General features: G+C 40.8%; 1 protein-coding gene across 5 annotated transcripts in view; it reads left to right on the top strand.

The window, feature by feature from the left end:
• The window catches only part of Gas2 (growth arrest specific 2), a 158,128-nt gene extending 141,592 nt beyond the window's left edge, over positions 1 to 16,536 (top strand). For all 5 annotated transcript variants that reach the window (XM_027410518.2, XM_027410517.2, XM_027410516.2 and 2 more), the window contains one exon: positions 15,244 to 16,536. In XM_027410518.2, coding sequence (XP_027266319.1) covers positions 15,244 to 15,462 — 219 coding nt within the window. In that variant the 3' untranslated portion in view covers positions 15,463 to 16,536. The remainder of the gene's footprint in view (positions 1 to 15,243) is intronic.
• Positions 16,537 to 17,015: the final 479 nt, after the last annotated feature.

The raw sequence follows: 17,015 nt of genomic DNA on the forward strand, positions 1-17,015 counted from the left end.
CTGGAGGGATGGCTCAGTGGCTAAGGGCACTTATTGCTTTTACAGAGAATTTGTGTTCAGTTCCCAGCAGTCATGTTAGGTGACTCACAACCCACCTGCCACTCTGGCTCCAATGGTCAGTTGAATTAATCTGACATCTGTAGGCACCTGTGTTCATATGCATGTACCCACATACAGGCACATTATTAAAATAATAAATTTAGATCACTGCTCAGAGTCATCTGACACCAGCAATCTACACACTGGACCAAATTCGGCATCGGGATCCAACATACCGATGCACGATGACAGTTCTGCCTCCATCCACCAGCCCTTTGTGACCCGGCACGCCCAAACACTGCCAACACCAGATTAAAAGTGACACCTCCATCCACGAGAAGAGGACCGACATCAGAATATTGGATCTGTTTGCATCTACCAGAAGAGAACTTTGGTCCCACACCCACCAGGAGAGCAAGAAACTCCTGCTACACCCACCAGAAGAAAGCATGAGAAGAGGACAAGTTAAAAGCACATTCAACAACAGAAAACCCAATATGACACCACCGGAGACTAGGAACCATACACCAATAAGACCTCAACATCACGATGCAGATGAACCAGAAGAGAATGACCTTAAAAACGACTTCAGAAAAATGATAGAAGACCTCAAAGAGGACATGAGAAAATCTCTTAAAGAAATGGAAGAAAAAACAAACCAAAATATACAAGATATCAACAGGTCTCTCAAGGAAACAGTTCAAGACCTAAAAACTGAAATAGAGAAAATAAAGAAAGCACAATCTGAGGGAATGCTGGAAATAGAAAAGCTGGGTACACCAACCATCAGGAACTACAGATGTAAGCAAAACCAACAGAATACAAGAGATGGAAGAGAGGATCTCAGGAGTTGAAGACACACTAGCGGAAATAGATTCATCGACCAAAGAAAATCTTAAGTCCAACAAATCCCTAACACAAAATATCCAGGAAATATGGGTTTCCGTAAAAAGACCAAACCTAATAATAATAGGTATAGAAGGTGAAGAAATCCAACTCAAAGGCACAGAAAACATATTCAACAAAATCATAGAAGAAAACTTTCCCAACCAAAAGAAAGACATGCCAATGAAAATACAAGAAGCCTACAGAATATCAAATAGACTGAACCAAAAAAAAGTCACATCATCACATAATAATCAAAACACCAAACATACACAACAAAGAGAAAATATTAAAAGCAGCAAAGGAAAAAGGCCAAGTAACCTATAAAGGCAAACCTATCAGAATCACACCTGACTTTTCTATGGAAACTCTGAAAGCCAGAAGGTCCTGGATAGATATTCTACCTACACTAAGAGACCATGGATGCAAGCTCAGACTACTATACCCAGCAAAGCTTTCAATCATTATAGATGGAGAAAACAAGATATTCCATGACAAAACCAGATTCAAACAATACATATCCACCAATCCAGCCCTACAGAAATTTCTGAAAAGAAAACTGCAACCCAAGAAAGTTAACTACAACCCAAAAAGTATAGGCAATAGATAACCCCACTTTCCCAACAGCCAAAGGGAAAAAGGGATAGTATCAAATCAAAAACAAACAAGAATGAACAATCAATGGTCATTAATATCCATCAACATTAATGGTCTTAACTCCCCTATAAAAAGACACAGATTAGCAGAATGGATAAGAAGACAGAATCCTTCCTTCTGCTGCATACAAGAAACAAACCTAAACTTCAAAGACAGATGGTACCTAAGAATTAAAGGTTAGGGAAAGATTTTCTAATCAAATGGACCCAAGAAACAAGCAGGAGTAGCAATCCTAATACCCAACAAATAGGACTTTAACCTAAATCAATCAAAAGAGATGAAGAAGGTCATTTCCTACTCATCATAGGAGAAATCCATTAAGATGAAGTCTCAATTCTGAACATTTATGCCCCAAATACAAAGGCATTCATGTTTGTAAAAGAAACATTACTAAAACCCAAATCACACCTAAAACTGCACACACATATAGAGGGAGGTTTCAACAACACTCCACTCTCACCACTGGACAAGAACACCAGACAGAAACTTAACAAAGAAACAAAAGAACTAATAGAAGTTATAGCACAATTGGACTTAACAGATATCTAAAGAACATTCCATCCAAATACAAAATAATTTACCTTTTCCCAGCGCCACATGGAACCTTCTCTAAAATCGACCACATACTTGGCAACATAGCAAACCTCAACAGGTACAAAAAAATTGAAATAACCCCCTGTGTCTTATCAAACCACCATGCTTTAAAATGAGAATTCAACAATAACACGAACTACAGAAAACCTATAAACTCATGGAAATTAAGTAACACCCAATTGCACAATTCATGGGTCCAGGAAGAAATAAAAAAAGAAATTAAAGATTTCCTAGAATTCAATGAGAATGCAGACACAACATATCCAAACCTATGGGATACTCTGAAAGCAGTGCTAAGAGCAAAGTTCATAGCCCTAAGTGCCCACATGAAGAAACAGGAGAATAATCACACTAGAGAATTAACAGCACAACTGAAAGCTTTAGAAAACAATGAAGCCAATACACCCCGGAGGAGCAAATGCCAGGAAATAATCAGATTGAGGGCTGAAATCAATAAAGTGGAAATTAGGAGAACAATACAAAGAATCAATATAACAAAAAGTTGGTTCTTGGAGAAAATCAACCAGATAGACAAACCTGTATCCAAACTTATCAAACAACAAAGAATGAACATGCAAATTAATAAAATCAGGAGTGAAAAGGGGGACATAACAACAGACACAGAGGAAATCCAGAGAATCATCAGGTCATACTTTGAAAAACTATATTTCTCAAAATTTGAAAATCTAAAGGAAATGGACAATTTTCTGGACAGATTTCACTTACCAAAATTAAATCAAGAACAGATAAGCAATTTAAATAGACCTATAACCCCTAAAGAAATTGAAGCAGTCATAAGAAGTCTCCCAACCAAAAAAAGCCCAGGGCCAGATGGCTTCAGTGCAGAATTCTACTAGAAATTCAAAGTACAGCTAATCCCAATTCTCCTCAAAGTATTCCACACAATAGAAGCAGAATTTCATTACCAAACTCTTTTAAGGAGGCTTCAATAATCTTGATACCCAATCCACACAAAGACACAACTAAGAAAGAGAACTACAGACACAGACCAATATCCCTCATGAATATTGTTGCAAAAATTCTCAATAAAATACTGGCAAATCGAATCCAAGAATACATCAGAGAAATCATCCATCCTGATCAAGTAGGCTTCATTCCAGGGATTCAAGGATGGTTCAACATACGAAAATCAATCCACCATATAAACAGACTGAGGAAAAAAAAATACACGATCATCTCATTAGATGCCAAAAAAGCCTTTGACAAAATCCAACACCCCTTCATGATAAAGGTCTTGGAGAAATTAGGGATAACAGGAACATAATAAAAGCAATATACGGCAACCCAAAAGCCAACATCAAATTAAATGGAGAGAAACTCAATGCAATTCCTCTAAAATCAGGAACAAGACAAGGCTGTCCACTCTCTCCATACTTCTCAATATTGTCCTTGAAGTTCTAGCTAGAGCAATAAGACAACAAAAGGAGATCAAGGGAATACAAATCTGAAAGGAAGAAGTCAAACTCTCACTATTTGCAGATGATATGATAGTCTACATAAGTGACCCGAGTAACTCTACCAGGGAACTCCTCCAGGTGATAAACACCTTCAGAAAAGTGGCAGGATACAAGATTAACTCAAAAAAAAAAATCTGTAGACCTACTATATATATACCGATGACACATTGGTGGAGAAAGAAATCAGAGAAACATCACCTTTTACGATTGCCACAAATAACATAAAATACCTTGGGGTAACACTAACCAAAAAAGTGAAAGACCTGTACCATAAGAATTTTGAGTCTCTAAAGAAAAAAATTAAAGAAGATACCAGAAAATGGAAAGATCTCCCATGCTCTTGGATAGGCAGGATCAACGTAGTAAAAATGGCAATCTTGCCAAAAGCAATCTACAGATTCAATGCAATCCCCATCAAAATCCCAACACAATTCTTCACTGACCTTGAAAGAACAATTCTCAACTTTATATGGAGAAACAAAAGACCCAGGATAGCCAAAACAACCATGTACAGTAGAGGAACTTCTTGAGGCATCACCATCCCTGACTTCAAGCTCTATTATAGAGCTATAGTCCTGAAAACAGCTTGGTATTAGCACACACAGCTGATATTTACCCACACACCTATGAACACCTGATTTTGACAAACAATCCAAATATATACACTGGACCAAAGAGAACATCTTCAACAAATGGTGCTGGCATAACTGGATGCAAACATGTAGAAGACTACAGATAGACCCAAGCCTTTAGCCCTGCATAAAACTTAAGTCAAAATGGATCAGAGACCTCAACATAAACCTAGCCACACTGAACCTATTAGAAGATACAGTGGGAAATACCCTTGAATTAATTGGTACAGGAGACCACTTCCTGAATATAACACCAGTAGCACAGACACTGAGATCAACAATTAATAAATGGGACCTCCTGAAACTGAGAAGCTCCTGTAAGGTAGCTTGCTGACAAAAAACGGCAGCCCACAGACTGGGAAAAGATATTCACCAACCCCACATCTGACAGAGGGCTGATCTCCAAAATATACAAAGAACTCAAGAAGCTAGTCTCCAAAACACCAAACAATCCAATTAAAAATGGGGTACAGAACTAAATAGACAATTCTTAATAGAGGAATCTAAAATGGCTGAAAGACACATAAGAAAGTGTTCAACAACCTTATCCATCAGGGAAATGCAAATCAAAACAACTCTGAGATACCATCTTACTCCTGTCAGAATGGGTAAAATCAAAAACACCAATGACAGTTTATGCTTGAGAGGATGCAGAGAAAGGGGAACACTCCTCCACTGCTGGTGGGAGTGCCAGCTTGTACAGCCACTTTGGAAATCAGTATGGTGACTCCTCAAAAAATGGGAATGAGTCTACCACAAGATCCAGCAATTCCACTCCTAGGCATAAACCCAAAAGAAGCACATTCATATAACAAGGACATCTGTTCACTGATGTTCATAGCAGCACTATTTGTAATAGCCAGAAACTGGAAGCAGCCTAGATGCCCCTCAACCGAAGAATGGATAGAGAAATTGTGGTACATTTACACAATGGAGTACTGCTCAGCAGAAAAAAAAAATGGAATCTTGAAATTTGCAGGAAAATGGATGGAACTCGAAGAAACCATTCTGATGGAGGTAACCCAATCACAAAAAGACAAACATGATATGTACTCACTCATATGTGGATTTTAGACATAGTGTAAGGGATTACCAGCCTACAATCCACCCTGCCAGATAAACTAGTAAACAAGGAGTATCCTAAAAGAGACAAACTTTGTCCCCTGGAGAAGGGGAATGGGTCACCGTCCCCTGAGCAAATTGAGAACATGGGAAGAGGCGGGAGGGAGTTACAAGAATGAGAAGGGAAGAAAGGGAAGGATGCAGAGGTCATGAGGGAGCAGAAAGATTGAGTCAGGTGTAGATTAGAAGAAAGGATATATGATAGGTAGGGTTTTAGTTGGCGGGGGTTGTAGGGGAGGAAGAGAGGCAGAAGGGAACTGGGATTGTCATATATTTCAATCTTGTTTGTAATTCAAATAAAAAAAGAAAAAAAGAATAAATTTAAAGGAGGAAGGATCAGAGTGAGTTGCTCCCATTGCCATCTTTACTGAAGACTTCTGCTATAGATTGGAGTGTGGTTTCATGCAGTAACGATGGGGACAGTTCTGTCAGACAAATAGAGATGGGTCTTTGTAAGAGACTGTTAAGTGAACAGACACATTGCTGAGGGCCAGCTGAATTGGAAGGAAAGCATAACAGGCTGCATGCTTAGTCATGCAAAAGCAGGACAGTTCTCACTGACAGAGGAGAATGCAGCTCTGCATTGCAGTTCTCACTGACAGAGGAGAATGCAGCTCTGCATGGCAGATCTCACTGACAGAGGGGGATGCAGCCCTGCAGGGCAGTTCTCACTGGCAGAGGGGGGTGCAGCCCTGTAGGGCAGTTCCTGTTATTTTGCAAAACAGAAACATACTTTTGTTGCATGGAGCAGGTTGTTAGGGAGAAAAGGGCAGTAGGTGAGGAAACTATGCTTTACAATTTGTAACATGGGGGCTGGAGAGATGTCTCTGCTGTTAAGAGCTAGGACTTCTCCAAGTTTGGTTTCTAGCACCAACATCTGTCAGATAACAGTTTCTTCTAACTCTAGTTGCAAGGGATCCAACATCCTTTCTCTGACATCTGAGGGCATCTGAACTCACATATTCATACACACACTAACACACTCATATATGCACATCATGAAATATGAAAATAAATATTTTCTAAAAATTTGTAAGGTTTTATTATTTTGGTTTTATTATTTTGTATATATGGGTGTCTTGTCTGCATATATGTCTGTGTGCCACATACTAATCATGCCTGCAGAGGCCAGAGAGGTCATCAGATCACATGGAACTGGAGTGACAGGCAGGTGGGAGCTGTTATGTAGGTGCTGGGAATCAAACCTGTGTCTTTTGCAAGAGGAGGCAGTGCTTTTACGCCAGTGCTCCTGCCCCTCATAATGTGAGTTCTATCATATAAAATTACACATCCTGTGGAAGACGTGGACTGAAAACCAGAAAGTAGTTGTAATGTGCTGGCCCACCATAGTTAAATGAATACAAAATGTTCCCTTTAATAACTGATGAAGTGAAAAGGAGTGGGGCAGGTTATGTTTACTGTAGAGAAGTTGAGTGTATGTGAAATATTTCTGTAAGTTCACACGTGTGTGTCACATGACTGCATTGCCCATGTGAAAGGCTTGAGAAGTTCATGGGCAAAGGTGTAGATAGGAGAATACAGGAATGAAAAACTTGTAGAATTACAAAATAAAAGACCTGATGAAAAATGGACACTTCTAAATAAGAATAATGACTAGAATTTCTAAAGGTGAAAATAAATTCAAGAGCAAAAAAGTTAATGAGGTAGTTCTAAGTGTGAAAAGTGAACGCTGGGTTTCTGGGTATGTTCCCAGTGGTCTTAGTTATGTGTGGCATTACAAGCAGGGCTTTGCCTTCTTCCCCGTGGGAGGCTGAGAGGCCTGTGGAACAGAAGTCTCATTTGTATGCTAACATGTGACCAGCCTTGCAAGACAGACAGGCTGAGTTCTCAGTTTTCTGTACCTCAGATGCAAGAAGACTGAACAATGGGAGAGCTCTCCAGTCTCTACCTACTCACATGGAGAATGAATGGTGAGAAAAGTATATTCAATAGACTTTGGTTCAGAGCAGATAAAACTATGAAGATAAGACAATGATTTTGGCTGTGTAGAAGATGAAAAAGAAGGATTTTTGTTATACATCTATCATCTAATGTTGGATACCCTGTGGCCAATCATTTTAGGCATTTTGACCAATCGCCCAGTTATGGATTTCTGTGATGGTCTCCACCTGCTGCAAAAAGAAGTTTCTTTGATGAGGGGTGAGAGACTCACTTCTCTCTGGCTATAAGGACAAGTATTTAGAATGCAGTTGGGAATTATACTAGTTTAGGAAAGTGGCAGGTGACAGTAGTAGATTCTTCTCACCAGCCATGGGTAGTTGGCAAAGTTTACAGTGGTAGGCATGGTTTTCTTCCTATCGAGTGGGCCATAGGAACAATTAGACAGCTATTGGTTACCTCTAAGAAATGAGCACACCTTGGGTGTATCTTGCTGTTCTGGCCATTGTTATGGCTCATAGGCTTTACAGCTTGTAGGAAATATTAAAAAACAAAAGCACTTTTGAAAGGCCATATAGACAAAGGAGTTGTATACCTTAGTGAGAGTGGTTTATAAATTTTCTAATCTCATGGACCATCTAGTTGTTAAGACTTTGGAAGAATTTGCCAAAAAATATATTCTGGACTGAAAATGATTTTGGGATGAAGTTAAGCAAAAGGAAACCTTTGACCCTGAGAAAACTTCCTTGGTGCCTAATAGGTTTAAAGAAAACATGGTGATGGAGTAGGGAGAAATAGGAATCCTGGTCTTGGAATGAAGGTAGGGGAAGAGAGATCCGTGGGTATAATGTAAAATGCATCTTCTAGAAAATGGGAGAGAAAAGCAAGGGAAAAATCAATACAAGGACTTATCCAAGGGTTCTGAGATGGTCTCTAGTCTGATGGGATAATTCAAACAATAAGAATATTAAAAATAATCTTTAAATAAGCAGCGTCAGAAAGGATTTTGTAACGACAAGTTCCACTAACCTGTTGATAGATTTGTGATGAGGTGGTTAGATTGCTCCATTGCCCAAAACTCCTCAAGTGTGTTAAGGGGGAGGGAGCAGTGTTCCTGGTGATTTCAGGAGAAGTTGCATCTATTATACCTTCCCATCTGAGAGTATACTGAAGGGCAAGGAGGTGATTGTGGTAACACAGGTAAGGTTAGAGGAACTTGGCATGAGAGGAGCCCAGCTGTGGAGCCTGGAGTCTTCCCTCCAACACTCTGTGTGAAAACTTTCCAACAGTTTCCACATCATCACAGTCTGGGTTGGCAGAGAGCATCTGACTGCATTTGCTTTCTGTATTCCCAGTCCATCTTCCATCCTATGCCCCCAGCCCCTCCCTCATCCCGGGTTTGAGTAACTCTGGTTCAGTTTCTATAGATGCTGCCCTTATCTCTGCCGCTGTTGTGGAGCACATTTAGTCCATGGAAATCAACAGCCCTCACACGAGTGTCATGCCATTATCTTTGCAACCAACCTTCCCTCCTCATCTGATGGAGGTAACAGGCCATTTTAAAACCTAAGTTTTCTGTAGTTTCCATGAATTATTTGTTTAGCTTCTTTTGGAAAATCTCCCCTGGGCTTGTAGCACCCACCACCTGTCTCATCCTTTTAAAATTGAACTCTTTTTGCGGTTCTGAAGGTGGAACACAGGGCTTTGCGCTGCTGGATGAGCCCTCTACCACTGCCTACATCCTACATCTGCAGCTTTTTCTCTGGTGTCTGTATTCTAAAAATGTATCCACTTTTCTAGTTTGCATTTTTATCCTTCCAAACATTCTCCCTCCCTCCTTCCCTCCCTCCCTCCCTTCCATTCCCTCCCTTCCTCCCTCCCTCCCCCTCCCCACCCTGCAATAAAATAAAGCATTTTATTGTCTTTCATTTCGATTGGTCATTGATGGGAAGGATAGTTTCAAACATTTTGTCAAAGCAAAGAGTTGGATGCTTTCAGAAATACCCAATTTCCCATTTTCATGACTAAAACTACTGAACAGTCCATAGTGTTTTCAGAGTATCTGGACTATAGTTCCTGTTGTTACCATTCAAGAACCAGTGGGGTGCTAACTGGGCACCATTCTTGTGCAGCAACATTGCACAGCACTGGACTTTGGCTCTTCCCTGGCTTATTCTGTTTTTAGAAGAGATTACAGAGTTGGGTTTGTATCAGTAAAATCTGGTGTTATTCAGAGGATATTTTTTGTTTTGGGGTGTGTGTGTGTGTGTGTGTGTGTGTGTGTGTGTGTGTCTGCATCTGTGTCTGTGTGCCTGTGTTGCCTAGACAACCCTTCCCCTCCCACCAATGATGTTTTCACTTTGTTACTTTCATCATGCTGACTGTCCTTTCAAACATGTATTATGACATTGTCTTCTCTGTCATTGGTAATTAGATTGCAGCTAAACCCTCTTAATTGCATCTGGGGCAGAGCTGGGAAAAAGGATACCTTGCATAGTGTGGCAACCACAATTGACAGGAGCTGGTGCTAAGTACTCCCACATAGTCTCCAGCAGATGCAGCTAGAACATTCTCCCATCAATCACTTGTATGTCTTCTATGAGCTGCTTATCTCTAACTTGCTGCCAGAAAGAAGTGTCTGGAGCCATGTGTCTCTAAATGAGACTCAGAAATTTACATTTCTTCTCAGAAGGAAACAACAACAATAGTCCATAAATATTTTCTTTGAAGCCTCAGTAGAACCTCTGTGACTCAAGGCCTATTCCTATTAGGGTACTGGCTCTCACCATTTGGGGCACTGCAGTAATTCAGCCTTCAAATAAAGGCATAAGTACTACATGAACCCAACGTATAATTCTACATAAGAGTCTGGGCCACACCTGTGGTCATCAGAAGGCAAGTGTGTTGTGAGTCCTAAGTCATGCCCAAGGCTCCAGTTCTCTCCAAATAGAGGTAACAGTAATACCAGCCTGCCAAGGTGGAGCCCTTGTGATAACAGAGTGAAAAAAGTTGGTATCCTGATGGGGTGTGAGTCTGTAGTTGTCAGAACAAAGCATTCAGCTTCCTACAGCTATTAAGAATTACCTTCTGTGTTTCAGGCATGGTGTCTTCATGTTTACATGAAGTATCTCTGTCTCAATGAATCTAGGAGGAAAAATCTACAACTTAGAAGGAAAATTGAGGAACAGGGAGAATGCATGCAATTGTCGAGATCATACAGAGTTAGTGCGGGTTCCAGCTTGGCACTCTTGGTAGAGACTGAGCAAATGATAGCTTCCCCTCTCTCGTTCCTGTGACTCATCTCTCTGAAGTTTATGACTTAAAGGCACACGGGGGAGTTAATGGAAGTAATAAACATGGAGAGCTGATTTCCAGAGCCTGTTTATCTGAGCTGTGATGAGCTGTTTTATGAAAATGTAAGATGAAATCCTCTGCTCTGGCAAGGAAGGTGTTAAACACCACATGTTGTCACTGGCGCCTTGGTTTGCACTGCAGACTTATAACCTTATCACTTATTTTGAAAATTCTGGTGTCCAACCATCTGCTGAACATCTGCTGTCTTGTCCATAAATGTGTCAGGGAACTGAGTTAGACAGCTGAATTCCCAGTTGTCCAATTGTAACATATGCCATTTCAGAGTGATATGAAATTATGATAGAGTCTGCAGTCCTATAAATTAGTGTAATGTTCTTCTCTGGAGAACAGATGACTGCCTTCTAAAAACAATATTTGTGTTCATGTTATGATGCCTTACAAAAACACACAGTGAACAGGGCTGACTAGGTGTTAGGAAGCATCTGATAGCTCAGAATCTAAATTTGGTGACCCAGCTCCTGTAGGCAGTGCTGTCAGACAGTTGCCTCCCACTCTAGTGGAGAGCAGTTAACGGACAGTGTTGATATTGAGCATCTGGATCTGCTAAGGGAGAAAGGCTTCAGGAGAACCCAGGAGTGCTGGGTGACCGTGGCTAAAGGACACTTGCCCACTTAAGCATCATGGAGAGCATGTGTATGGAAACTTTGTTGAACAATTTATTGCTACTGTTGGTCATTTAAAAAAATGTGTTAGAAGTAAGGATTCATGATCATCCCAAAGAAATGTAACTTCATTCTCTCTGCCCTCAGTCATGATGCTTTCCTTCTCACCCCATCTACCTTCTCTTTCTTCCATCCACAGCCATCTTGAGTCACCATCCCACTCTTTCCTCCCTGCGCAGAACCTTATAGCCTCACTTTCAGACTCCTTCTCTCAGCGAAGTTCTCTATACAAAGGCTGGTATGGATTACTGTTCACACCCAGACTTTCTAGAAGAAGGACACAAATCTTTTCATCTTTCTCTCCCCATCAGTCTAGGACTAATACAGGTGTATTCAAAACAGCCAGAGTGCTACTTGAACGGAGCATCTATCAATCAATATGCATTTAAAATGCATTTGATAAGCACTGTGTGCCTAACACTGTGAAGCACGAGTATGTTACTAGTAAACCCCTGATACTGCCTCAGATGTTTTATGTGATTGGTCTTGTCACTTAGTAAAACATGCCATTATCTGTGAGCCACATAAATATCGTCTTTCCCTTTAAAATGGAAAGTGAGTTGGTTTGTTTCTATTTCTAAGCACTAATTAGTGTCTCTGAGAAGAGGGGAAGAACCTTTCTGGTTGCTGAAGCTCTTGGTACCTACACATAATGTGATTCCTACCTGCCTGCCTCTCCAGTTTGGATAGAGAGGGAGAAGCCTCCTTTCTGCACTGGGTGCTTTGGAAGGACAGAGGCTCATGCACAACTGGCTGTGAATGTGTTTCATCCTGTCACTACACTTGAGACACTTGTTTCGGAATAATTAGAACCATAGCCACACAGTCTTCTGAAATTAAACCTGGTTTATTACGTGTCTCTATAGATTAATTTAAGGGAGCTCAGTTAATCTGCTCAAAGTGCTTATTGCTATTTCTGATACCCACGATGCCTGTGATGCCAGTGGCCAGTGACTAGAAGGCATGAAAACCAAAGTCTGGACTGCCTGCTGCTACTCCTTGGCTTATGACCTTACACAAGTTGCTTGCTTTCTAAAAGCCTTGGCTTTTCTATCTATAAAATTGGAGGCATTCTGTTAACTACATCATTATTTAAACAAAGTAAGGATAGCCTATGTGAGTATCATACAAGTATGCTATTGGTGGTGCTGTAAGGTTGTGTAAATATAATTCCCAAACAGAGAGCTCAGGTGTTATGAAGGGAACATGTGTATTAGCTGCCCTTCTGTCACACAAGCACCACAGAAGGGCTTCTTCTAGATCAGAGCCTGAGATGTTTCAGTCAGTATTCCTTGGGGCTGTTGAACTGGGCCCCTATGAGGCACAGCACTATGGAGGGAGGAGTATGTGGCAAAGCTTGCTTGCTTCATGGTGGACAGAAAGCAGATAAGGAATATGGAAGGGGCCCCTAGTGGCCTACCTCTTCTAGAAGGCCCTTCTTTTTTTGTCCCCTCTCAATAATGCCATCATGTGATGAATCCATCAAAGGTCTATGCCAGTGCTCCTGGGAGAAACAAGTTCAAAGTCATTGGGCTTATATCAGATTAATTGGCTTTTACATTGAAAATGAGCACACATTTAAAGGGTTCATGGGATTTAAATCTCTGTAAGCAGTTATTCATGACTGTGACCTTAATATCTTAATCTCATACCTGAAATTCCAAGATTGACTACAGACTTCTTAGCACATTACAGTAAGGCCAAAATGTAAGACTGCCTCCTATAAGACAGCCCTGAGTTTCTTATCTCAGATATGTGATGGTGGAGATTTCCATGGAAACCTAATAGTGTTGAGAAAACTCTCTAACACCCAGGTGGTGAAACTGAGGTGAGAAGATAATGCACTCAACCCCCCTCCCCCACTTCAGTGTGGAAGCAACATTCTCTGAAGTGTGTCTTATAAATAAGATGTGTGTCCAGGGCTCACAGTGCTTAGAGCTTCTGCAGGAAGCCTTCAGAGCTGCTTCTGTTTGCCTATGCATTCCTTTTGTTCCTGTTACTTGTAATATAGCTTAGGTCAGGGGCAGAAGAGAAACATACACACACACAAACACACACACACAGAGAGAGAGAGAGAGAGAGAGAGAGAGAGAGACAGAGACAGAGACAGAGACAGAGACAGAGACAGAGACACCTTGTTTCAAATCAAGAGAAGCATCTCACAGTTGTGAGAAATGAAAACAAAAGCAGCTGAAATTATTTGAGAAAGCAAATCATGCTATTGACCTTTGTGTTCACAATGCCCTAATTCTGGTGGTGTCAAGTGTATCCATAAAATATTTAATAGACAGATAGTCTTATCTGTTTCTAAAATGGAAGAATCTTTTTCTAATTTTGTGGTACGCAACTTGAAATGAAGGCATGCACAACAGCATGTGTTCACTATTTCCTTTAATGGCTTAGGAGCAGGAGGATGGCCAGTCAGTCCTTGGAGTCACCTCTCCTGTGATTGCCTGAGAATGCAATAAATAATAATAATAATAATAATAATAATAATAATAATAATAATAAAAAGATCAAGATCAGCAAGCAATGTAGGGTCAGATTTCAAAATGTTTAAATATATGCATGCACACCCCACCCCCAATCTTCACAATCATTAATCAACAAAGCTTTTAGATCCTGGAAAACCTAACTGACTGCTTCAATTGTAGTGTCATTAACACTACTTTCCTCTGCTGAAGGCAGGGTTAGGACCCCAGGCTCCTCACAGAAAGTAGTACAGTTACGTGTGATAGTCTTTGTTGGTCAAGCCAGAAGAGTGAACCTAGATGAACTGCAAGGGTATTTCCTGGTAATCCTCAGCTATTGGCTGTGCCAACAATATTGTGTTCATATTCCATCTACTACAGAAGCTGCACAAGAGGAGGACAGTTTATTTCCCGTGTTCTTCACGCTCAGATTTCCATTTGGCAAGCTTCTGCAGATTTGTTGTAGAACCTCCCAGAGTGTGATTACATGATGAGAAGAATACTCCAGGCTGAAAAGGACTTTTTACTTTTTCCCAGAGTTACAAACTGTCTTGGGTTTGGGGATGCAGCTCAGTTTGTTGAGTTGCCTAGCATGCAAGATGCCCTGGGTTCAGTCTCCAATACCATGACCCCAGGTATGGTGGGACCTTCCTGTGAGTGTAGCACTGGAGAGGTAGAGGCTGGAGCTCTGGATGGCTCCCTGGCCTGAAGGTAAGTTTCTGATGTATGAATTATTTTGTTGTTGTTTGGTTTGGGGATGTGTGGTTTTTGTGTGGTGTGTGTGTGTGTGTGTGTGTGTGTGTGTGTGTGTGTGTGTGTGTGTGTGTGTGTGTGTGTACTTATTTTTGTTTTGGCTTAGTTGATTTTAATAGGTGTATCCTAAAGTAACTGGGAAGACTGTCATCAAAGGAAAGGCTCAATGACTTGAACATCTATCTCTCTCTCTCTCTCTCTCTCTCTCTCTCTCTCTCTCTCTCTCTTTCTGAGCGCATTTTAATTTTTTTTGTAGCAAATATGTGTGACTGTTAACATCATTTATTAACATTAACTCAATACCAGACTTCCAAGGTCTCTTAAGTTCTGGTTGAGAGGAAAATGACCCAGTGGGAAGGATGGAACACTGATATGAGCTGAGGCAGTAAAGAGTGTTACTGCTCCATTGTACATCAGGAAGACGCTTTCATGTGCATCTAGTCAGAAATATAGACGCTTTGTGACACATGAAAGTTAGATTCTAGATGTTTTCCCAAGATTCATCCGCATGCAGGCTTTCCTTCACAAGCCTTGTCCCAAGCAGACATTGTGCTACATGGATAAACAAGGTCATGAAAGGGAGGCAAGCCACAGTGCTTTTACTAGAGCTGAGGTTGCTGTGAGGTCTGGTACAAACTCTCAAAACCTGACTTGCTTTATTGCTCTTTCCTTCCAGATGCTGCACAACAAGCATGTGATGGTCCGAGTGGGAGGAGGCTGGGAGACCTTCGCAGGCTATCTACTCAAGCATGACCCCTGCCGCATGCTGCAGATCTCCCGTGTGGATGGCAAGACATCCCCTGTGCAGAGCAAATCACCAATCCTGAAGGACATGAATCCAGATAATTACCTGGTGGTCTCTGCCACCTACAAGGCTAAGAAGGAGATTAAATGAAACTGGTTTCTGAAAGGGGACTCATGCAATGGCCTGTGTCCATTCTACAGTATAGCCAGTGTAGTTCACATGCTTTGAGAACCACACACATTATCAAGCAGGAAAAGGCTCAAAAGTAGCACTATTTATTTTTAATGCATCTGTAGAACTTCACCTAAGGGAAAAAATTCTAAACTCAGAACAAAATCAGACAAATTATAAGCAAATCATTATGGCTCTGTATGTGAACATAGTATTTAAAACAAACCTTATTAGGATAAACTCAGTGCAGCCATTGGAGGTGAACATGCCTAGATTATAATTAGCATGTATGGATAGGTCAACAGAAAGTGCCTGCTGTATGTCTATGAGCTAAAGCACCCCAGACACTTTTATAATGGTGGGATTTTATAGCTATTTTTTACAAAATGACAATGTGATGATGTGCTACTAAAATTGTCCACAGACTATACGATACAGTTTTCATAGCCATAATACTTAACTGGAAAGGCCACATCAGAGATGTCGACATTCACTGGGAAGATTGCCTTAAAGATCATCTTTGATCACTGACCAAACCAACCTCTGGGGTACTTTTGGATGTTGCCTGTACAGCCCCTTAGAAATAGCAGGTACCTTACACACACACACACACACACACACACACACACACACACACACACACACAGAGAGAGAGAGAGAGAGAGAGAGAGAGAGAGAGAGAGAGAGAGAGCAGCTATATTTAGGAAGATCACTTAGTGAAATTCACATGCATAAGCTGGCATACATTCACATTGTGATGTGCAGACTGCACAGTCACATGTTCATCAGCTTTGTGATTTTGTTTATTTCAAGCATTTTCTTATTAAAATGTATCTTACTTAGTCCTATTCTGCTATGCTGTCTCATGAAGTAAATTCACTGTATTGAATGATGTTACAGACTTGTATACCCAGGACAGGGCTGTTTTGTACCAATGAACAGCAAGATATTGTCCACACTGATTTAAGAATTAAAAACCAAAAATTAAAAAAAAAACATATTATGTCTCTATCATGCTTCAATCTAAAATAAAGTTAATCTTCAAACTACTAATTTCCTAGTAAATATGAGGAGTGTCAATTATGGCTGTGTAGAATATGGGGAAGGGGAATGGAGACGGTGTTTGTTCTCAGTAGCTAAGAGTGTGAACTTGACCATGGGAAGGACCTTAAGTGTCTGTGGAAGTTTGTAATTGGCCCCCATAAACCACAAACGGAGTGGCTCTATTAGGAGACATGGCATTGGTGGAGCAGGTGCAGTCTTGTTTCAGAAATTATCACTGCGGAGGCAGGCTTTGAGGTGTTGTATATGCTCAAGATACTACCCAGTGTCTCAGACCACTTCCTATTGCCTGCATGATGTATTACTCTCAACTACCTCTCCAGCACCATGTCTGACTATATGCCACCATGTCCTACCATGATGATAAATGATTAAACCTCTGAACTGTAAGCAAGTCATCCCAATTAAATGTCCTCATTTTTAAGAATTGCCATGCACTTTCGGGGGAAAATTGTCCTTTCCCCACTCTT

This window comes from Cricetulus griseus, chromosome 3, assembly GCF_003668045.3.
Source record: "Cricetulus griseus strain 17A/GY chromosome 3, alternate assembly CriGri-PICRH-1.0, whole genome shotgun sequence".
Classification (NCBI taxonomy): Eukaryota; Metazoa; Chordata; class Mammalia; order Rodentia; family Cricetidae; genus Cricetulus; species Cricetulus griseus.